The following is a 24,990-nucleotide window of genomic DNA, read 5'->3' as shown; positions in this document are numbered from 1 at the left end:
AATAATAAATAATAAATTTCTGTTTTGAATTTTATTTAATTAGCAATACAAAATTACACACTTATAATTATAGGGTCAGTATCAATTTTTAAATTTTATAAATATCAGATTTTAATAGTTATTACTCGTATTATAAAAAAATAGGTATAATAAAAACCCAAGAAATAAATCAAATAAACTTATAATGTATTTTAACAGGTGGATTTTAATTTAAAAAAGGAGTAAGTATCCACTAGAGTAAAACTATCAGATTACAGAAAGTTTTATCTATTATAAGTATAACTGTCAAAGCATTAACAATATGCCATGAATATTATTCACTCCTGCGTATAATAAAGCGGTTTCAGCGGTAAAGCCAATGGACGACTGCTAAGTTATTAATCACACACAACATCAACCAGTCACAAGAGTCGCTCATCACGACATCGCGAGAACGCCAATCATAACGCAGGAGAAATTTACATGATCTTTCAGGTTTCAAATTGTAACTTACTTGCAAAACAACCTACAGCGCATTACATCAAATTTATATTACATCAACGCTTCAAATTTTTTTTTATTTACCCTAGTTAAACCGCTTCAAATACTAGGTGTATTTATTCATCATCATCATCTTCATCATCCGTTCATCATCAAAACGCAAACGCACATCATTAACAATAATAAAAAGACCTTTGTATTTGGAATATTTTTATTTTACCAATATAAACCTTACTGGTTTTCTTACAAAACTATATTTAATAATCACAATTGTCCTTATTATAATCTTATTATTAAACATAATAGTATTCACTTATCAACTATTTCGATCCCTAATTTTGGTAGTTAAATAAATAAAGCTTAAAAATCATAGTAAAATACAGACGCATTATATAGATTCATTTCAATATTTTCCTGAATTATCTGAAAAAGTCACAAGAATATTCAAAACAACTATAACTGTGCATTATACCAATAACTCAAATATTGTAAACTTTTTGCTCAGAGTTGTGTAATTAGCTAACTTTAATTTAGTTCTTCATTAGTAAATTGCTTTAAACAAATTATTACAAACAGCAAACAAAAGTTCACAATACGAGTACGTCTAAAATACTGCTTCCCCATTTATTGTTTTTAAGACACTTCGTTGGGTACTTTTATAATATAGACTGTGGTTTTATTTATTATATAATAATAATTCTACAGAATTAATAGGTATCTTCGATAGGTTAGCGATTGGAGTTGTTGAATAATTTTTCATTTTAGTACATCACTATACCTAGAAGAGCTATTTCGTCAGTCTTTGAAGTATATTTAATTTTAGATATTTTTATATTTGGAGGTGGAGGTTTGGAGGTAACGAACAAGATGAGAAATTATTTAGCATCTAATTAGTCATTATCAGAACGAATTATGCTTTTTTTACTACTGAACTTTCGACATGGGTACTAAAATTTATTCATTTGTTATTTTGAGTATTCGCTTCTCCAAAAAGCGCAGTTATCACATTTTTTATTAAAAACTTCAGACAAGGACCATTACCATAGGAGATATGAATTAAGACAATCGTAGATTTAGGATCAAAGATCGTGATGGACTTTTTGTCTTTTGCATAATGTAAAGTACTTGTTAGTAAGGAATACTAAAGAATTTCGGATAGAAGACCGAACAAAGATTGCAATTTATAACAATCTTTAATAAAGTAAGCATTATAATGCTTGAATACTCATTACAAACAATACTATCTGACAAATAGTTCTAACAAATTACTAAAATACTTTTTAAAACTTTTTGTATTTAAGTTATTTATGAATATCTTAAGTATTAGGATAAAATTTTAACTCTTGTTAGTGAAATCTGTTGGACATCAATTGACAATCACCGTCAGTATATTTTATCGTAAGCCTAAAACACACATACATCTTAGTAGTCTTCTAAAATTGAAGAACTGTTACGTTGCTTAAAATAGTGCACAATAAATTAAACTCTATCCAATGAAGATACCAAGCAATTAGATAAATTTTTTGTTCATCGTTATAGTTATCTAACGATATCAAGGCCCATTCGTTTTGATCGAAGAGATTTACTCGTACTTTGACGATAACAAAAGTATTTTCTTGTCTGATATTTTTCAATTCCTTTATTCATTCATATCAACCGTCCACTGTCCACTGCTGAACATAGGCCTTCCCAAAAGGTTTCACCAGTAATTGCCACACTTGGCCGGTGGATTGACAACCACAGTTAGGCTTTGGTAATGTTTGAAGAGGGACAAAGTGTAAAATGAAATTTTTCAATAATTACCATCAAAATTATAATTAATAATTGCCCTCCCAAACTAATTAATGCTTCCTTAATTTGGAATGATTTCTTCAAATACAACACTGAATTGATTGCTTGTGATTGGTTAGTTTTCATTTTCATACACTGGTCTATTGTGCTTTGCTCCTTTAGTCACCTCTTACGACAACCTGGCAACAAGAAGTAGAGACGCATTCTATTCTCACTTTACCACCACACCGACAACCACCTTTTGTATCAATTACCTACGTGACATCAAGTTCGATACATATTAATGCACTTTCTCAAAGTCCTAAGTAATGAAGGTTAAATTAATGTTGATGCTGCAAAATTAATTCTTTTAAATAGTAAATACTACCGAATTTTCACAATTTTTAATGTACCTAGAACTCTAAGGCTTGAGCCAAACATCGATGGGTATTTTAGAGAAAGCAGCATTCAGGAACGCTTGGAAATGTTTTGCTATGGACACGCAAGCTGCTGGTCTCATCTCATCAATGATTTCTGCTGCATTGTTATTTAAAAATTGGTTCATTGCTTCACCTGGAATTAAATAATTATTTTTATATTATATAAATAAACAAATAAAATATTTTTACACTACAATCACTTTATAATTAAAAATGCAATGTACAATAATCAATTCCATACAATATGATTATTTTTAGTGTTAGCATAAATTTGTTGCTTTGGTTACTTAGTATGCTTTAAAATTTCAATTGTCATGATATTAATGTTGAATAATACAACTATGTAATCATATACTTTTAAAAAATATTACGATTGCATGATGATGTAAAGAACTGAGATTAAATTTAGATAAACAGACGGACTTATTAATAACATTTTATGACAGTCCTTATAATAAATTTAAGAGTGGTAAATAGTTAAAATTATGTTTATGATATCCTAAATATATGCCAACTGTAACACCAACTACAAAACGTTGCTTACCAATGACACTTCCAAAGTTAACAGTGTCCCTGACTTTAAACCTGGAGTTTCTCAATTTGAAGTCTACCAGCAATCTATCAGCCATCATGTACTTGACTCCTTCCCTCTCAACTTCTTTGCCAAATATTCTGCCGATCGCAGCCACGTCGACTGAAAATATGTTAAAGTCTTTTTGTTTTCTTCATAATGAAATTAAAATTTTTTAAAATACTAATGCGTAATAAATATTGAAGGAAAATTCTCCTTAATGAATAAGTAAATTATTAAAAAGGTAGTTTTGTCGTCGCCATTATAGTTATAATTATAATAAATAAATTGATGATGATGGTGAAACAGAAATTATTAAATTGTCTCATACTTCAAGATCATAAAACCAAGCATAACTCGTATAAAAGATCATATTTACAGTATTTATACATTTCAGATAACCTATACTGTAATAAAATCTTGATTTTAAATAATTCGTAATAAGCACTCGTTTTCTAATAACGATAAGATCAAGGTCCATTCCTTGAACTAACGTTCTTTTCTCAAAAACATTTTAGAAAGCATTCATTATTTGTTTTAAAGTCACAGCCTCTAAATTTGTTCTGTACTTTTTGTTACTATGGATTAATGGAAAGCGAAATATATTTATCCATGTGAAGATCCAAATTAAAGATCCCTGAAAATATTAATTGCAGTGAAAAGTTAAATCGATCTCTAAGAAATTTGAGGTTCTAAATAGGCTAAAAGGGTTTTTTTTTATCCTTCTCCACCAAGCTCAACTTCTTTTACTTGTTTTCATACAGTGTCAAGTTCATATTGTCGACGAAACTATACTCTCTCTAATACTCTCAACTTAAGGATTTTTTTTTATGCAATTTAGAATGGCAAACAAGCTGACGGCCCACCTGATGGAAAGTGATAACCGTCGCCTATTTGTGCTATAATATGGAATCTACAAAACTAAAAGATCCTACAAATTTCTAATTATTCTAAGGCGACAAATTATTATTAATAATTATAAATTATTTCAACGCATGGGGGTATCATGGGCGAAACAGTATACTCTGTTATGTTCATGGTACTGCTCATGTCTATAGGCGACGGTTACCAGTTTCCATCAGGTGGACCGTCAGCTTGTTTGCCATTCTAAGTTGTATAAAAAAAAGGCTAACAATATTATAGCAATATCCTTCATATTTCAAATATTAATGGACAATGGTTGTCTCTTTCTCTCAGGTGGAGCGTTAGTTCGTTGATATTCCTAACTAGAAATCTGTATACTAACTGAACGCAGCCCAGAAGTCTCCTTGTGAACGGACTGGAAACAATAGCACCTGCCCAGAGACTTCGTAGCGGCCTGTGATCTCGATGCGAGGCAATAATAATCCCATATCTATACGTAACTTCTTTAGGTCTGACCTGGAACGGAAATGTTTTATTATTTTACGAATATATATATATATATATATATATATATATATACCTTCGACGTCATATGAGCATGAAAATTGGAACATGTTTTTTTTCTAAAAGGTTTTTACAGTATTCGCTTTTTCAAAACTCGCTCTTAAATGACGCGACAATACATTTCTTTCAATACCATTTAAGGGATGGTCATCTCTTAGAAATACTTATACTATTATTTTCAAACTTACGAATATTATTTTCGTATCATCTACTTCGTCGCAACTCACTACATTTGAACTAATATTATAAAGACGAAAGATTTGATTTTTATTTGTAATGGGTAAACTTAAAAAACTCTTAACGGATTTTAAATTTTCTTTCACCTATATTTTTTTTTAATGAATGATAATGGAATGATAACCCCACCCGCGCTATCGGTATACACCGGCGGGACACCAATGAAGGATGATAGGTGAGGATGAATAGTTAGCCCATCGTGACAATTTAACAAGAATGTTCACGATGGTTTCTGTATTTAAGGCATATTTTCAATGGAGCTAATTAAAATCACTCCCCCCCCCCCCTTTTCACCTATATTAGCCACATAACGTGAGCTGTATTTTATTTTCAAAATAATTAAAGACTTTCTATTGATCTGACCTGGCTTTACACGGGTAGATCAGTAGATAATCGTAGTTTTTTTTATACAACTTAGAATGGCAAACAAGCTGACGGTCCACCTGATGGAAAGTGGTAACCGTCGTCTATAGACATGAGCAGCACCACGGACACAACAGAGTACACTGTTTCGCCCATGATACCCCCTATGCGTTGCCATTCCTGAGGACTCGGGTGTTATTCCTCTGTACCCTGTAAACTCACGCCATATCCCACCCTTCAAACCGAAACACAGCCATGCAAACACAGCTGCTTTACGGTTAAAACACGAATAGGACAGAGGTACCTAAGCAAACAAATTTTGTTCAAAGTCTCCCTAATAAATATGTAATCTAGTAAATAAGTAAAAAATATACAAGGTTAAAACAAAATTTGCTGAATTTTACTATTTATAGTTGTAAAATTATTATCAAATAAATTTTCTAAATTGGCTCGGACTCGTTTGTTTCAAAATATTTTTCATGATGTTCTCTATTTCTCATAACACGATGCAATCTAATCTAACTCGAGGATTACATAATTTTTATGATAGCATGACATTTCTTTATTTTATTAGCGCATTTGCAGTCCCATTTCTGATTGCCAAAAAGACAGACATATATGATGAAATTGTATAATAAAATATTACTAATTACATTTTACGCTCTACTTCCTAAAACTGGATTTATCCTTTCTAAATTTAGTTTTATTGCTAAAAACTAAATTTATAGTATTGACTATTTATACATTCCTGTATTGTATTTTATGTTATTTAGCACACCTGCAATGCCTCTGGTGTTGTGGGTGATCATGGGCGGCGGTAGTCACTTACCATCAGGTGAACGTGCTCGTTTGCCCTCTGTATTATATATATATATATATATATATATATATATATATATATATATATATATATATATATATATATATATATATATATATATATAAATGCAGTAATAAAACACATGAATTTATGATATAAAATAATAGGTTTAGTGAAAAAATACAAGACACGTATTATGAAAATCTGACATAAAACAAACACAAATAATACATTGTTCTAAAAAACTCAACGTCAACAGCCAGTATTAAAGCTCCAACATTTAGCAGTCAAATTTCCAGAAAGCATTATTGACTTTCACATTATATATATATAGATATATATATATATATATTAGTTATTTGACAAGAATATAAATAATATTAACCATTATGTAATATTATGATAAATGACAACGTATGATTGAAGATCCTGAACACCATTACCAGATTAAGTTGTGGAATAAATTCCACAATTTTGGAGAAATTTTTGTATTGGACAGATTTTAGGAAGGACTTGTTGCATAAAATAAAATCAGTCTCTCTTATATTTGAAAATTTTGCGTTGAGGTTGCTTGGTAAAAAGTAAAGTTTGTGATTAGAAAACAATGGAAATATTTTTATTAATGTGGAAAAAAAATTGCAGTATGAGGAAAAATAAAATATCGCATCTAACAATGCTGGTCTCCAGGACCTCCGACTACTATTTTATCTATTTTTTTGGTATCATGAGCGAAACAGTATACTTTGTTATATCCACGGTACTGCTCGTGTCTATAGGCGACGGTTACCACTTTCCATCAGGTGGACCGTTAGCTTGTTGCCATTCTAAGTTGTATAAAAAAAAAATTAAAAAAAATTGTCTTTTTTTAGAATTATACCAGTTATTGTCTTTATTTATGTTTATATATACATTACTTCATCAATATCGATCCTTGCATAACCCGCAGCTAACAGATGGTAACGGTCGATTGATCTATTTCAACATCCTTACACTCACTTTTTACAGCGGAACGATATCGCGAAATTGCATCATTATTTTGTAGTCTTTTATATATTTATATATATATAAATATGTAGGTATGAGTATCAGATTTTTCATCATGACTTAATCCGCGCAACTGGGATATGTGAATTGATCGAGATTAAAAGTAGTCTTTTTTCATTTCATATAATACCTGAATACCGAATTTTATAGTGATTGGTTAAGCCGTTTAGGTGTTAAGTGATAATAAAATAATCAAAGTCTCTCTTACATTTGTAATATTAGCAAGGATACTAATAATTTGATAGATTTTCATTCCAAATGTATTCCAAAACAATTTGAAGTTCTCAATTAAATAATTTAAGAGATGTGAATTCTTAAAGATTCACAAATTAGGACGTGGCTTTTACAAACCAAAAATCGAACTGTAGTACTCTGAAAATTGCGGCTTTACTTTTCATACCAAGTCAGATTTTCACCTTTGTTGAAAAAATTCTAAAGTAAGCATAACTAGACATAGGTAAATCAGTAACGTTCCGATATCTATATATTGGGCCTGGACATTGATGATTGAAAAAAGGTCATCACTCATTTCGAAATCGCTCATCCCAGTTGAATACCTATATTAATTTTGATATATATATATTAAAAAATAAATAGATATTTAAATATATATATTTCATTATTTATATATTTGCTACATATTACCCACCCTAGGCCTAAGATCTTAGTTCCCAGGAAAGTTAATGAGGAATGCCACAGTATGACGTACATGCCACTGTTCATGTCTATAGACCACTGTTACTACTTTCTATCGTGTTGGCGATGAATTGGCTTTGATATTTTAATTGCAGAAAAATCTAACCTAATCTTAGAGATAGTGTAGTTACTGGGCCCTCTCACGGTGATGTTGGTAAATGCCGCTGTAACTCGCACTGGTCCAGCATCATTTTCCATGACCAGTCGATCTATTTTCAGAGGCTCCACTGCTGGAACGCCGATGTCGGGTAAGCCTCTGGCGAGGTATGGTCGCAAATGATTGAAAGAGTTCTTGATACAAGAATCCAATTGCGGATCACTCCGACTGCATGGTAGGATGTACTCCGCTGGAAATTATGAAAAGAACATACATTAATAAAAAGATATGACTGAAGTACCAGAGGAAGACTTTGTACAAAAGTCGTTTGCTTGAGTACCTCTATCCCATTCGTGTTTCAACCGTGAAGCATGGCATGTTTCGATTTGAAGGGTGGGGAATGCTAGTGAATTTATATGGTACAGAGGAATAACACCAGAGTTCTCAGGAATGGCAACGGATTGGGGGTATCATGGGCGAAACAGTATAGTCTATTATGTCTATAGGCGATGTTTACCACTTTCCATCAGGTAGGCCGTCAGCTTGTTTGCCATTCTAAGTTGCATAAAAAAAAGTCTTTTTTAATAAATAATATGAACTAGTTCATTTATGCTAACAATATCCATTGGCGGAGTACCATGGAGGATAAAACGATGAGTACGAAACCAGAGGGCCTACCATGAAATGTTTTCCGAAATTTCGGAGCCAAAAGAAACACAAATTTGATGTTAAAATTGCATAATACATGCCGTTCGGAAATATCAAAAATGATAAAATTGTGTTCCTTCGGACTTTTATGATAGGATGTATGACAAATGAAATGTTAAACTCCATTTATTGGTCAGATTTTGGTATAAACAAAAAACATGAAATTGAGTTCGAAATTTCAGAATTTCATTTCATGGTAGACTCGCAGGTCAGTTGACTTAACACTACGTTAAGAATTAATCACGATGTTTCCAGGGAGTGCCGCATGAAGGTTTTTTTAATAGGTGGTATAGGATGGTAACATTGCCTGTACAAATCTTATTACGGAGAACATATACGAGTAGATAAACAATATCAAAGATGAGATAATTAAATTATTGTTTAGTTTAAAAATTCACCTGAATTTGCAATTTAATTAGCAAAGTTGGTATTAAAAATGCTTAAAATTAAATTTATTTGATTCTTACTAATATTATTGCCAGGTGGTCCCATGTGGTTGCATAGAATGGGCCATCCTTTCCTTTCCCGTGAGTGTCGTAAGAGGCAAATAAGATAAATAAATGATCGAGGAATGGGCAACAACGTCCCTCTTCACTTAACGTCCCTCAAAACTAAAAATTCCCTCTTAAATCCATAAAGGGAGTTTGCCAGTAGTTGCTACGCTTGGCAGACGGGTTAGTAACCATAGTTAACTTTTGGTGATGTTTTAAGATCCCTCTTGTCCGCTGTGGTCCATACCTAGTCCATTAAGTTCCCTTAGGCGCCTGTTACGACAACCACAGGAAAGAAAAGGGTGGCCTATTCTATGCCGGAACCATTCGGCGACACCATTATTTGCCATACAACTAAGTAATAATTAAATTTAATTATATTCAAATATTCATAGTTCTATTTGAATAAAAAATAATAATTTGATCCAATGAATATGCATTCTTTAATATTTGCATTTCATGTCATGTTTCATGCTTAGTGATACATAGTACTTGCTCAAATGCCGCACGTTATGTAACATTATAAGTGTACCAGTGGGTGAAGCAAACCAGTCACCAGTTACAAGGTGATGAAAGTACAATGACCGACAGTTTAAAAAATCGAGAGTGAAATGTTGTGCACGCGATTTTAATATGCGTCTATTTGTACGGCACCAGTGGGCATAAGTGGTATTTTTTACGTATATGGGTTATAATAAAAAGAAGCATTAAGTATTATTTTATTAGCATTTTTATAATACAATATATAATGTACATGCATATAGAATATATTGAAATTTTATAATTATTTTTTGTTGTCTGCAAAGCTATATAAGTAGAGACGTAAATTTAATTTAATATAAATTCAATTAAAACGTTAATTAAACGATGATAAGCATAATTTTAACTAACTTTCGAAAGCAGGAGGTTATCAATGCATGTTTAATTTCCGTGTGTGAACACTACGCGCGCCAACTCTAAACAGATTCAATTATTTTTTTTAGAATCTATAACATTTAAGCCATTATTATTTCGTATTTTGTGACAGTAGAAACTGACGTTATCTTAGCAAAATCCAAATTGAAAGATAGCAAAATTCACTATGATAGTAGACACAGAACTCCATGTCGTTAATTACATGTTGATATGCGTTCTGGTCATTTCAACATAAGTCAAGTCTTTATGATTAAAGTCATCAGTTTTTTGTAGTGAAGCAAAATCTACTTGGGAAACGATAAAGTGAAATCATATATTGCTATATATACTATCGTCTAAACATTTTATATTCTTATTGAGCTCTCATAGTATATGTTCCTACAAAGAGTAGTTACTGACCTTAGTTGTCAACTGTTATCTCGAACAACTGAACCAGTTCATTCTTGAGCAGTCATATCCTACGCAATGACTTTTGATTGAAAGTAGTGTTGCACCCCCTACGCCTACGAGTCTGCCCACACCTTTTTTATGAAAGTTGAAATGGCAAAGAACCCGACAGTCTACCTGGTCAAAAATGGTAACTGTCGCTCATCGACTCCACAGAATAAATACATCCTAATTACCTACATAGACGAGTTATAACATTTCACTTTATGTTTGCCTGGTTTGCCCAGGATTTTAAGTCCAATTCCAAGGACAGATAGTCCTCGGTCTACATTTTTAGTAAGGCTTATTATACTAAGAGCTCCTGTCTTTGACAAGAAATTCACTAGACTAACTACCGGATGCATAGGGTTGCGAACATTTCCATTTAGTGTAATAAAGTAATACCTATAATTTGTTCGAAAAACTCAAATTTAGAAACCTAAGAATCAATCAGTTGGACTGTAGGTACCATTATTCTTAATCTATGGTTTTAGTTCTTGTTATTTTTCAGTTTACCTACTGATTGCAGGCAAAGGTTGCTATACAGTTTATTTTGCAATCAGTATTTTTTTTTATTTATGAATTTTTTTCGATTTTAGTTCAAATAAAACATATTTACTTTTCTATGCATATAAGTAGTTACATCCTTAAGAACAACTGCGCACCATTTTAATGTATATTTGTTTATCTGCACTTATCAGAGTTAATATTTAATTTAGGTAAAACTGTTTGACAATGTCCTATGTAGATAATCAAATATTATTTTTAATTAACTTACGACCTTTCTAAAGTTGAGCTGTTGCCAAGATAATTTTTTTTAAATAATATATTACATACAATGGATGTACCTAACAATAACAGAAACGATAATTTTTTGGCGTCTTATATTCATAAAAATATTTCTGGTTTGCAATAGGTACCTACTACCAAAATTAGCTATCGAATGATAACTCTATTTTTAACATAGATACACAATTATTATTAAATTATTATTGATAAATTGATCAAAAAAAATATGCCTATATAATTAAGACATATTTATCGCTACTGTATTATACCTATACTTCATTAAAAAAAAATAGGTATACGTATTAAATTCAAATATTCTAGGTTATTTTTAGGTTATAACAACGTTATTCAAATTTATTGCCACATTGGATATCTATTTACTAAATGTTAAAATAAAGATTTGTTATATTTTAAGTAATAAAATCAAGATAGATATTTCTTAAATGTTATCTTTTCTTACAAATTAAACACAAATTCAAATAATTTACAAATTGCCGATAATATTACGTTACATACACACAAAAATAATTTAGAAATACATTTTTCTTAAAAAGATTTTTCTACATTATAAATACGAAAATTTATTAATCTGGTGAATGGATTGTTACTCTTTTACGCAAAAACTATTGGAAGCATTAAAAAATATTGGTATACAAATAGATTATATCTTAGAACCTAGAATACACAAAAAACTGATTCATGTGGAGGAAGCAGCGAGATACAGTCAGTTTTGTTTTCTAAATTTAAAAATCGAATTCAGTTCGTTTCGGAGTGCGGGAAATTGAACTTGAACGTCCGAATCTCACATAATCGAGTTGCACAAGGTCACATTATATAACTGTATTACACAATGCCACCACTGACACCAAAACACAGTTACGGCGAGAAACCCAAGTATTTGCACTACGCGGTGAAACGAAATCAATTTGCTTTCCTTTTCTCGCGCGATATTTATATTTTGTTTCATGACATATCATTAATCAAATAAAACTATGATAAATAAGTCTATTTAAAAACATTTTTGAAAACAAACTTTTTGAGTTGTCAAGCTTTATAAACAGACTCTGACCACTATATAAGGTTATATTTTGATTTTCTTCAAGATAAATAACGTTTTCTGTTTTTACCTAGGGTTAGCTGGTTGAGAATGCCATACGACGTTAAGCTCGTCATTTGTACAAATTTTTGTGTGCAATAAAGAATAAATAAGTTAATAAAATCGTCGTTTGATTTATTTTATTATCTCGAGTACGACTTATTATTATTCAGTTTACGAGTATTTCCATGGTCATAGTTTTCATCATCAAACCATTTTGATGACGGCATATTTTATTGTCATCAAACTAACATAAGTATGCTAAATTTCAGCTTAATTGGATGCCAAGTAGTGGTTAAAAAGCGATTGCAATTTTTGAACGGAAAAACTTGCACAATAAAACAAAATATTTAAAAGCTTATAAAAGAGAAAAAAGAAATGGTTATCACCAAATTTTTATGATGATAACTGCCGAGAGTGAGTCTTGCCTCATTATTATATTAATAATACGTTCAGGATACTGATGATGCTGCTGCGATGTTCAGAAAATTGCATGCAATTGCATGCAGAAATGCAGAAAATGCATCAGGAAATTTGAAGAATCTCACACTGATGTCTCTCTCGCGATTATGTCAAAAAAGTCACTTCCCTGATGTGCCGCAATCAGTAATTCCAGCAGTAATCAGAATGTAGATGTTATAAGAGAGATTAATCTCATGCTACGTTACTGGTTACCAATGCACATATCGCTTGTTGCCCAGATGATATATAACATTAAATTTTGTTCCTTTTGTGTGTGTGTGTGTGTTTTTTGTCTACTTTTAGGATAAGAGATATTGTTTTTAAAACTTCTTCATTTTTAACCATATAGTTACTACTATATTATAGCGTATACTATACATCATCATCATATCAGCTTTTACCTGTCCATTGCTGAACATAAACCTCCCCCTAGGGGAGTTTTACTAGTAGCCACGCTTGACAGGCGTATTGGCAACCGCACTTAGACTTTGGAGATGTTTTAAGAAGAACGCAGCTGTCAATCCCTCGCCCTCCCTTAGTCGACTCTTACGACACCCACAGGAAAAAAAGGATGGCCTATTTTATACCGAGCCCACATGACCTACTACGGTATACTATACATAGAATCGCAATTTACAATATTAACGTCTTCTATTTTAGTAGATAAATATAAAATATAATCACGACCTTAGATATTGATATTACAATAACATGTAAGGCACGTACAGCGTAGTTTAATTGCCCAAGCAAACACCATTATGATAAAGAATGGCCGATTTGTTTTTGATACGAGATACGAATAATAATCGATTTCGTTATAGCATACAATAGATACCACGTGGTTTTGTAATTGCTAATACGCGTATATTAAAAAGGAAACATGAAACATACTACTTATACTGCCAATTTTTTTTCCTATGCCACTATAATAAATATCATATAGTAGCTTATTTATACTATATTTGCCAATTGCCTTAGTATGCATTTCAATTTAAAGTTTTCCATACTAGTGTTTTTGTGTTAATACTCTGTTCCCCTTATTGCCTCCCATGTCACCTTGTGCATAATATTAGTGGCATATTATTTTTCTGTTATCTTTTTAATATTTTCTATATTCCATGGTACAACGGAGGGAACATTGCTTTGCTTTCGGACCAATTAAGGAAACAAACTTTTCGGTCTGGATTATCTGGGTTATGTTTTTTTTTATACCACGAAGGTGGCAAACAAACATACAGCTCGTCTGATGGTAAACGGTCGCTGTAGCCTATGGACGCCTGCAACACTAAGAGTGTTACGTGTGTGTGCGTTGCCAACCCTGAAGAAACATTAATATATTTTTTTAAAGAACCCCATACTGTAGTCTCTAGGGAAAACCAGATGTTCATTGCCGTGTTCCTTATAACTAAGAGTATCTTAGCTTGAGGACCAGCAGATAGATATGGCACTTATTGTTATTATTTTTATGTAATAGTTACCAATCTTCTTTAAATCAAGTTAATATCTGACATAAACAATCTGCTTAATCTAATTAAATGAAATCCTAGTGATGCAACAACAGACCAGTTCACGTAATTGCATTGTAATTCGAGTTGAAACTCCGTGACAACCTGTTTCCCACACTGAAATATTATTGTGACACGGGTAGGAAATATAGTGGAATCAATTGTGTGAACTGACATGTTTTTCTGATTAATAGACAAAATTTTCTCGTATTAACCGATAAAAAGTGACCTGTATAGTTTCACAAATTCATTGTTATTTGCAACAAGAGTAAGAACTGTGAGCATAAGTTTGCGTGACTTGTACAAATTAATACATCCAGAATTATATCAAACCCATTTTTTTTTTCGGATTACTCTAATGCTGCTAGCCGTGAATGACCTTTACAGTTTCACCAAATGCGTGCAGGGGTAAAAAGGTGCTCGAAGTCCGCAGAGGAGCGATATAGGGTCCACTAAAGCCGATGAACTGCGATTTATTCTAAATGACACCTGAGCAGCTTGAGACTTGGATGCCATACTTCAACCCCGTCAAGGGATTGACGGTAGAAGGGAACAATTCTATCGTCAGAATTTGTCGCGGTAGGTTGAAGTGGGTAAGAATTGTTAGCTACCGTAATTAGATTATCTGATTTTAGACTCAAATATGTACCCCGAGTATGAAAAATAAATAATCAGTATATAAGTATAATATGAGTATTGGCAATTAAGTATTTCATATACCGACTTTTAATTCAGAGAGTTGGAGTAAATATTTACAGTCACTATAAGTAAGAAAACAATTCTTGTGCACGTAGTTTATAATCCAAAGATGGTACCTATAAACCACGTGCGTAAGAAGGTTACCAGGTTATTACTCTAGGTTGGTAGGATCATTCGAAATACGATATTTTATTTATAATAATCAGCGTTGTGTCACCATTTTTTGTCTATTGAAGACCAGTAAGGTTACTCTTGAAATAAATTCTAATATATAGTTCAATATTGGAATTGAGACGTTTCACACTCGAATTGTAACAATAGCGACATAATATTTCCATAATATTCTGATAGATGCATATTAGTATAACTTGCCAATGCAAACTATTGCAAGAAAAATCCTAATTTTAACTTAATTCCTAATTATTGTTTCACGAGCGCAGTAGAAAGTTGTTATTGGCATTAGATTGGATTGATATCTATATTGGATTCCAAAGTAGGCCTGCTGTTGTTTTTTAAAACAAATCTAATTATTGGAATATACCTAAATCCCCTTAGTTTACTTTTATTTTCTGAATGAGAGAGAGAGAGTAAATAATAATGTATCGTTACTTCTTTTCAACAACAAAAAGAGTACTATTGATATAGAAATAAAGGCTACTAGGCTAATGACACAGCTGTAAAACACCAGTGCAACAGAAAATGAATTATCACTATATAGTATAAAATAAAGTCGTTACTCGCTGCCTGTCCCTATGTTTGCTTAGATCTTTAAAACTACGCAATGGATAGAGCGCTTCAAGATGAAGTATAGTATCGTACTTTTCAGGGCGACAATTTTTTGAAAATTATTTGTTCGTACTTTAGTTAATTAACGTTAATTTTAAACGATTCTGTAGTATATTTAGTATCAACACTGCACCCGTGCCAAGCCGGGGCGGGTCGCTAGTTTAGAATAAAGCACTATATCATGCTGTCTAGTTAGCAAGACCATCATTGTTGTTCATTCGGTTTTTTTTAAAGAAAAACCCGTGTTCGGCAGCGAAACGATAGTGAGTTGTTATGATGACGTGATATTTGTCTTTGATCCATCTGAATTTATAACCATTTTCTAAATATGATATTAGACATTCGAATGTGTTTATACTGATATTATAATATGTATAATTTGTTTATACCACTTTATTTGTTTATATTAATTATTTATCTTACTAATACAACAAAATTGTAGACGATGTCTGTGTTTGGAATATATGCGGGGTCTTAATAAGAGTAATAGAGGCCAAAATAATACTTTATTATTTTTGTTAAAGTATTACGCAAAAACTACAGCAACAAATAGGATGTGAGGGGGGGGAGGGATTCTTAATAATGGAGACTAAGGGCCCCATTGCCAGCAATCCAACTAGGCCGACCTCCACGTGGTCCCCCTGGAAATCATCATGCTGAATTCCAAGTGTATTCATCATGATGAGCTAACTGACTTGTTTTTTCATCCTCGCCTATCGTCTCTTACTGGTGCCCCGCCAGTGTATACCATTAGCGCAGGCGGGGTTACCATTCCATCCTCATCCATTAAAAAAAGGCTGAATGTCTAACTTAATATCTTGTGTATGTTTTATCTTGATACAACGTTTATAAATAGGACATTTAATTTGTTTTTTTTTTATTTCTGAAATCCATGTGTAACGGTAAACGTATAAACGTAACCAGTAAAAATTTAATATTTAATATTTTGAGAATAATTAGATCTCTACTATATATTGATAATCCCTGTTTTCGACCTACCAAGTTAAGTGGAAGCGAAAAGAATTATAATAACAATGGCATTTAAATTCCATTGCTAGTAATACACTTTACTAGGTCACCCTGCACGTAGTGTACCCTGGTAGCATCGTAATCAATTCCTAGCGTTGATCACGTTGAGCCAACTCACTCGACTAAATTCTTACTTATCTTTACTCACTGGAACCCAAAATGCCAGCGTAAATACAATAACTCAGGCAGGGTTGCTTATTATTGCTATTTTAACTTTGTCAATCCTGTGTATATAACGTGGACTTTTATAATAACATTATCCGAATTAAATATATATATATATAATATATTGGACATGACCCTCCAATAGGGGGAGGCCTACGTTTACGTAGGGGGTTAACGTTCATATGTTCTATACTATATCAGATATATATATCAGTATACGTCAGAGATCAGTATAGTATCAGTAATAAATAGTTACAATATCTACTCCCTCGTGCAATTGAGTTGTAATGCAGACATCGTGATATGACTACCAAAAAGTTTCGCAAGCAAAACGCAACTGTCAACTGCGGTGTCAAGGCTGCGCATGCGCCGCGATCGTTGACTGCTCTGTGCTTGCTTGCAAAGACTTGCTCACTATTCAAATTATTTATTAATTATCAAAGAGAAGATTACTTTTCACCTGTTACTTTGTCTGCGTGACTGGTATATATTGATTGACTAGTATAAAAAGTTGTCCATGTCCTTAGTCAGTACGAGTATGTCAAATGTCGTGACGATTGGTTAAGCCGTTAAGGCGCCAAAATGTAATAAATGATGTAATAACGAAATCATTTATAGATTTATATTACTGGTAATAAGGCTTCTTACAAATAAACTAATTTCACCTTAATATTAACATAATTTTAAATTTTTATTTATTAATTGTTGTTAAACCATGTCAAATTTCAAATCTTTTTTTTTTTACATATTAACATTTCTGCCCAATTTATCATATAATAATGTTTTCCTAACTCATAAGAACCGTCTGGTAAAAAAAAGGAAAAGTTATTGGTTCTTATTTCACTTGCCCATCTTACTCAACATTTAGGTTACTGTACATACATATATGTGCATGTGTATGACCCACAATCAACGCACGTATGATATGCTGACCATAAAATTATTATAACCTATACAAAAAGACGGACAAGGGCCAATAAATAGCTTATTAATCATTGACAGTATAATTCAACTCATGTAGTGGCCAGTTTCAATGTAATATTTTTTTTAAATGGCTCTCACTTCTATTGTATATTGGAAATATTATTTTTAATGCCAGTTATAAATATAGCTGTTTGTTATTATTACAAATTATGTACCTATTAATAGTATTTTAATTTCAAATATAAGTAGATGCTGTAGTTTACAGAACCTTTTATGAAAATAACTAGCGATCTACCCCGGATACGCACGTAATATTTATATTTAAAAATATAAAAAAAGCCGATAAGTAATTTATAAGGTCTAAAAGTACCTACGTTTCAAGTTGAAATCAAACGCATTTACACAATTTTATTAAAATCGTTTGGCGAATTTTGGAGATTTACATGTACAAACCTACAGACACGTGATTTTAATTTAATAGAAATACATGTGTCAGAATAAATATTTTGCAAGTTTTATAACAAAAATGTTAAATATGCATTAATTAACATTAATTTATATTTTATTTTAATGTAAATTGGCATTTGCTATTAGCAAGTATTGTGGATAAACATGTTATTTATACATAAATTTTGGTATTAAGTATTATATTTTATTTTGTTTGAAGCAGATAAAAACAAAGTCCATGTGACTAGGTTTTTAGACTTTTAGTAGACATTGTTCGCGTGACAAGTTAATTATTTGAGATAAAAAGTAATTCATACCCTTTTTTTCCAAAATATTACTTGTACTTATGCCATAATTCAAGACTTTCCTGAGTACATATTCCGCAGATAAAATCAACAATTATATCCACATGTTTGATGAATAATGCCCCATTCTAAATGCAAATATTGTATGAATATGTTTATGAATAATTTTCTCATTCGTCGGTACATTTTATAGATTATTAGCTATTTCCCGTAACACTGCCAACATAAATTATAACAAAAAGTATCCTACGTATTAATCAGATGTATATTCATACTAAATTATATTCAAATCAGTTTAGTCTTTAAAGCGTGACTAAATAATAAACATACAAACATTCAAATATGTTTACAAACATTTCTAATTTGTTATATTAGTAGAATAAAATAATGAAATAAAATTACAAATTAATATTATTTATATCATAATTAAAATCCGTTTTAATTAAATAAAATGTTTAATAATAATTTTTAATAGCGAACTCATCAGAAGTTGTTCTTTCTAAGTTTTCTTTTCTTTTCATCCTCTGAACACCTTAATCAGGATATTATTAAAAAAAAAAACTTAAATAGATGCAGCTTTTCGTGCAATGTCATTGCCAACAAACAGTATGAATGAATGACAACTCTTTATCGTTCCCTTCAAAAAATGATACAGATTATAAAAATTAAGAATATGTACACAAACAAAATGAATAATTAATTACATATTTGTTCATTATTATTCGTTAGTAAATAATAAATTAATAATTGTTTTAAAAAATGATAAAAACTACAATGAACTTTACCTTAAACAGTTGTATATATAATCAATAACAGACGTAAGTCTGTGTCTATTTAACCAGTTGTTAAAGAGAGATAGTTATCCTACGATTACTATGAAAGTGTGTGAAGATGTTTTGATATATGTTGTTTGTTTGTTGAGTAAAACAAATATTGTTTATTGGAGCAACTCTAAGCTTCCCAGTAATTGGTTGGTATTTTATATCACATTTCATTAATCAATAAATAATAAATAAATAAATCAAGCTATAGTTAAATGAAATTTGACATACAAAAGATCATAATCTTTGACTACAACTCATCAAGTAACTTTTATCCTAATACACATGTGCTGTGGTCATGTATACTTTTCTCTAGAGACTACAACATAAATTTCTTCAAAATTAATAAAAAGAAACCTTGTTACGCCATTTTGGTTGCAGATGTTTATTATGTGACAATCTATAATGTCTTTTGTACCTGTTTTTTGGTCATAAAAATACAAATGGCCATAATGACTATACAGAATACAAAATAAGTTAAATATTAGCCAAATCACGTGACTATATTAGCAAACGCTACGGACAGGTTTTGTCAAACAAAGGTACATCGAAATTGTTTGCAGAATACATCACTTCTTGATTTCGTCAACGGAACAAACTCATAAAACTCTAGACCTTGGCACGGATGGGTCATTTAGTAGCTTTTAAAATCATTCCCGGTGACAATAGAAAATTGGTTGCCATTAACACTAAAATACTAAGTGCCTCATAAGCCACACGGTCGGAGGAAGTTCGACCTATTGGCCTAAACTGGATTTTTTTAGTACCTACACAACTAATGGACGCTGACTAAATTTATTGGTTTTCGCAATAATCATTTAAAAGAATCTCAATCACTAGCTGCATTTCCGAAGACCCTTTGCCTGTTCCGTTACGATAAAAATGTTCCAAAAACTATTTAAGGATAGATTTCTATAAAAATCGTAAAGGATCGCGTCACCTCTAACAAAAAACATTTGTACGAAATCTAAGAAGTCAATTCATTAAATTTCAAAAATATGCGCTATAAAGTAGCAACATTTTATAATACTTATCGATATCCATATTTTAAACAAAATTATATTATAAATAATTGTACAATACTATGAATATTCATTTATTTTATTGTATTGATATTTCTAGGTGGTTACACAGATTTATTTTCTAGTCCCTTCAATATAAGGGCAGTGCCAATATTTAAATAATACACTGAACTGATACCTTGTTCTGTAGAACAGTAATAATTGTATAGTAATTAACATTTTATATATGGCATTACGTTACATCTAATCAACTTACTGGATGTCAAAGGGGAACTAATTAGCAAATATAATTTATCTCTTGTTATAATTGTCTACGAGTATGATCTGTATGGACTTCCTAAGTATGTTTATTTTTCATGTTCTAATTTTAAGAACTATTGTTTTAAAGCAACTATTAACATAGGGTTGCCATCCGTCCGGGTTTCCCCGGATTTGTTCTAATGTTCTAATTTAGAGGGTATAAACAAGTCCAGATTCAAAAAATTCTAACTGATTATTAAAACAATTTGTAACAAACTGTAATAAGATTCTATTTGTTCTAATTTAAAGGTTTGAATATTAATATAAAAGTTATTTACAACATTTTCAACTGTTTTTATTACTCTGACTATGTTTAAAAAGCTTGTTGATATGTCCGGATTTTGGGCTCTAAAATCTGTGGCTTCCACGTGTTTTGTCCTGGTTATCAAATTATAGAGATGTCAACCCTATATATATAATACTTATTTTTCTCATCCTCTTATCTAATATAGTATATCATGAATATGTGTAGTTACGTATATTTGTTATTTATACATAATCAACCTATGTACCTGCGTAAATAATGGTATGTATGTGTATTAATTAATTCTAGTACAGCATACGAATTTTCTGTCGCTTCCTTAAGGTTGACTGGGAGAGAATACTTTCAGCATTAAATCCGTATTTTTCATATTTTCTATACTAGAGTTATAAATAAACAGATAAATAATTAATTTACCTGTAAATTCTTGTATGTGTATAAGTAGGTGTTACGTGGTTTCTTTATAAATTTTACTTTAATATCAGTTGGATAGAAACTTCGGTATTTATTATTATTTTTATTTTGATGTTAAACTATTTTATCTTTCTATAAACAAAATAAATCGTAAATATTGTGGATACCTAATGGTATAAGATTTGTCACATCTTCCTTTCCCGTGGGTATCGTAAGAGGCAACTAAAGAAACTTAATGGTTAAGAGATTGGCAGCAGCGTCTCTTTTAAAACATCTTCAAACTCCAAACATCTCCAAACAATCTGCCTGCCAAGCATGACAACTACTGACAAAATCCCCTTATTCTTAAACTGCCATAAGAAACGCTCCCGTTCCTTATGGCAACCTATGGGGGAGGACTATGTTCAGCAGTGTACAGATAATTGCTAAAATAAAGATTATGATAATGTGAATAGATTATATATTATGGGCACTCAAGCATCTTTCTACGTGACGTAAGTCTACTACAAATTTCTACCCTTTCTATATACTAATAGAGTCCAGAATTATCTGGTGTTCATAATCTCAACCCCATAATGATACTTAACTTTAACTGAATTCGAAAAAGGAATAGTTTCTACATATGCCGCATTAATATTTATCATTTGTAACATTATTTTATATACATATTTTCCACAATTAACAAAAATGAAGCGATAAATCGTTACAGAAATAAAATTGTTGTTCAATATATGATAACCTTTAATAACTTATAAATATCAATCTAACTGCATGGTTTCATTGTTTTGATTGATAAATTTTAGAAAAAATCCATAAATGCACATACATATATTTGATTATACTTTATACTAAATTACCATGGAGGCATATCTTCATAGTCTTCAGAAATGGTAACCCATGAAAAGTACCGTGGGTGACACAGTGATTACATTTGTCGCCATAAATTAAAAAAAACACGACTGCTGCGCTTAAACACGAACTATACCCATACATACAAATCTGTGGGCCTACCATGAAATGTTTCCTGAAATTTCGGGGCTGATCGAAACACAAATTTGATGTTAAAGTTACGTAATACATACTGTTTAAAAACATAAAAAATGTTAATCTATCATTCCTTTAGACTGTTACAGTAGGATTTATAACTAATGAAATTTTAAGCTCTATTTACTAGGCGGATTTTGGTATGAAGAAACACACAAAAATGAACACCCCTGTTCAGACCTTTGGAAGTTAAAGTAGTATAAAATAAACTTATATATAGTACATAAATCCTAAAAACATTTCACTTTTTTTTTGGACAGATGTGTAAAAATAAAATATAAATTTTTACCCCGCAAAATTTCAAATTGTCCATTATCGAATGCTTTATTGCACAGTCAGTTAAACTTTTCTCTTAACTTTTCTTTTAACAAATACACGCTTATACCGCAGTTTAAAGAATTGTTAATGCTCTGCTACAGTTACAATATATACTCAGTACATTCTTATTATGTAAAAGTCGAATAAAAATAATTGCATTATATAATAATATCACTAGATATTACAATATGATGAAATAATGAATATATTTAAAATACTAATTAATGTTCATTGAAATGTTTATATTTTATAAAAAAAACAAATATTGTCTATCTACGATGAGTACGATTATAGTAAGAAAAATTATTGTATTAGTTATTGTATTCTATTATATTGCACACTATCACAAGTTCCGATTTTTCATTTGTGGTTGTATTTAACATGAACAATTAATGGTTGTATGTATTTAATTTAAATTAAATGTAATTATTTTTATTTAATACCAGCTATTCGGATTGACGTCATTCTGTCAAAATTTATTGGACTGTTGCAGTATGTTACAACTAGGAACAATTTGTATGGGCTTTTGTCCAAATGAAGTTTGTACCTTTGTTCAGACACCTTCCTTGAAGTTTAACGAATATTTGTCAAAAAAAAAGGAATTAGAGTAATTTTTATTTATATAAATATTAAAAAAGAACTATGCAATATGCCTAAAAGTATTATAATATTGCGTCGCAAAGCGACGTATTTTAAAAAAATTATATTTTAATCTTTACAACTCGCAAATCGCACTTACTAATCATATGTTACCCAATAAAAGTTTCGACACCTTGCGTACACCAAGTCAAAGTGTAGTTCCAAGCAGACAATATATTACCTAATACTTATTTAAATACAATATTGGTATCCACTTAAACACTGTATCATATACTGCTACCAACTTCAATAAAAATCACTTTGTTAACCAACATAATGGTAAAAAACAATAATCGTTGTTTATTATGTAGGGATCTAAAATAACTACTTCGGTGATATATATCAAAGTAATATATTCAGTAGCTTTATATAGAATTTCAAGATTCTTTTTCTAATAAATACAACAGAATCGGAATCAAGAAGAGAGTCTAAATTCGTCTAATATTTTTTGTGCAGCTGACGTAATTTCTGTTTTTATAATTTGTTTTTGCAATAGATTGGTCTTTCGGTTCTTTTAATTAATAATTCAGACATATCGAAACTCAACCCTGACTCTTGACTGCGACTGGTGAATTTCACATTTATTTCAGATTAAAGTGACCAAATTAAACCAAGATGAAATGCAGTTTCGATATTTTGAAATTTGGTATTTACCGTTTACTAAATTGTGTACTAAGAGTTTGGCATCTTATATTTTATATCATAAGAACTATGTAATTTTGTTATCTGCAGAATTTTTTTATAAGGAGAGAAAAGTAGTATTACAAATTTATATTTATTAGCTTTTATTAATACCAGTAAATAATTATTTCATTACTTACGTGTTGTGAGTGAATTATCATTTTCAGCGGCTTCACCATTGTGGCAGAATACAGCAAAGTACAAAACCAATAATGATATAATGTATTTATAAGCCATTTTCATAGTTTTCTTTTTTCGTTATCAATTATAATATTTTTTTATATTAAAATCTTAAATATTTTTTATTATAAACAATTCATTTCATAACTTATCACACAATATCACTGGTTTTATAACATGAATAGATAAAAATACAAAAGTTATTGACAGTTCAAAATTTGATTTTAGCCGCGTCCGTCCGCTGTACGACAGAATCAGCTGGCAATGGACGCGTTCGGAGCGTTGGACGGCCGCACGTTTCGTTTGTTTGAAGTGAAAGCCCAAGCCGATGAGTTTTATTCGAGTACCATTTTCGACATCCCTCTGCTAAACCCCCACTAACACAAACTATTTACTAACACCATGTGTGTGGATCAAAAGAATCGTAGAACATAATTATTGTCCATCAAATTTCATGATACTTGCTCGTACTAATAATCTCTTGACCGCCCATTATGTTATGTCATGTCATGTAACACACGCAACTATTCGAAACAATTATGACTTCTTAGCCAACAGCATTTATAACCCTCAGACTTAATAGGTTTTTGTGTTATAATGGTATTAAAATATAAAT

The 24,990-nt window shown here is 30.9% G+C and overlaps 1 protein-coding gene across 1 annotated transcript; it reads right to left on the bottom strand.

The window, feature by feature from the left end:
- Positions 1 to 105: 105 nt before the first annotated feature.
- Positions 106 to 24,692, bottom strand: LOC128201278 (protein takeout-like). Its single transcript, XM_052897752.1, has 5 exons — positions 24,335 to 24,692; positions 7,956 to 8,196; positions 4,508 to 4,641; positions 3,235 to 3,384; positions 106 to 2,823 (listed from the first exon to the last, which is right to left on the bottom strand). The coding sequence occupies exons 1-5, from the start codon at positions 24,435 to 24,437 to the stop codon at positions 2,672 to 2,674; spliced, it is 780 nt and encodes a 259-aa protein (XP_052753712.1). The 5' UTR covers positions 24,438 to 24,692; the 3' UTR covers positions 106 to 2,671.
- Positions 24,693 to 24,990: the final 298 nt, after the last annotated feature.

This window comes from Galleria mellonella, unplaced genomic scaffold (assembly GCF_026898425.1).
Source record: "Galleria mellonella isolate WM207_F2 unplaced genomic scaffold, CSIRO_AGI_GalMel_v1 utg38, whole genome shotgun sequence".
Taxonomy (NCBI): domain Eukaryota; kingdom Metazoa; phylum Arthropoda; class Insecta; order Lepidoptera; family Pyralidae; genus Galleria; species Galleria mellonella.
The sequence above is the reverse complement of the archived record's forward strand: the minus strand, read 5'-3'. Positions and strand labels throughout refer to the sequence as shown.

Excerpts from the sequence above, each read along its gene's own strand:
- LOC128201278 (XM_052897752.1), bottom strand. The coding sequence starts at position 24,437 with ATGAAAATGGCTTATAAATACATTATATCATTATTGGTTTTGTACTTT. Across the intron at positions 8,197-24,334 it reads TGATAATTCACTCACAACAC|CGGAGTACATCCTACCATGC; the intron begins GTAAGTAATGAA and ends CATAATTTCCAG. Across the intron at positions 2,824-3,234 it reads TAACTTTGGAAGTGTCATTG|GTGAAGCAATGAACCAATTT; the intron begins GTAAGCAACGTT and ends ATTTAATTCCAG.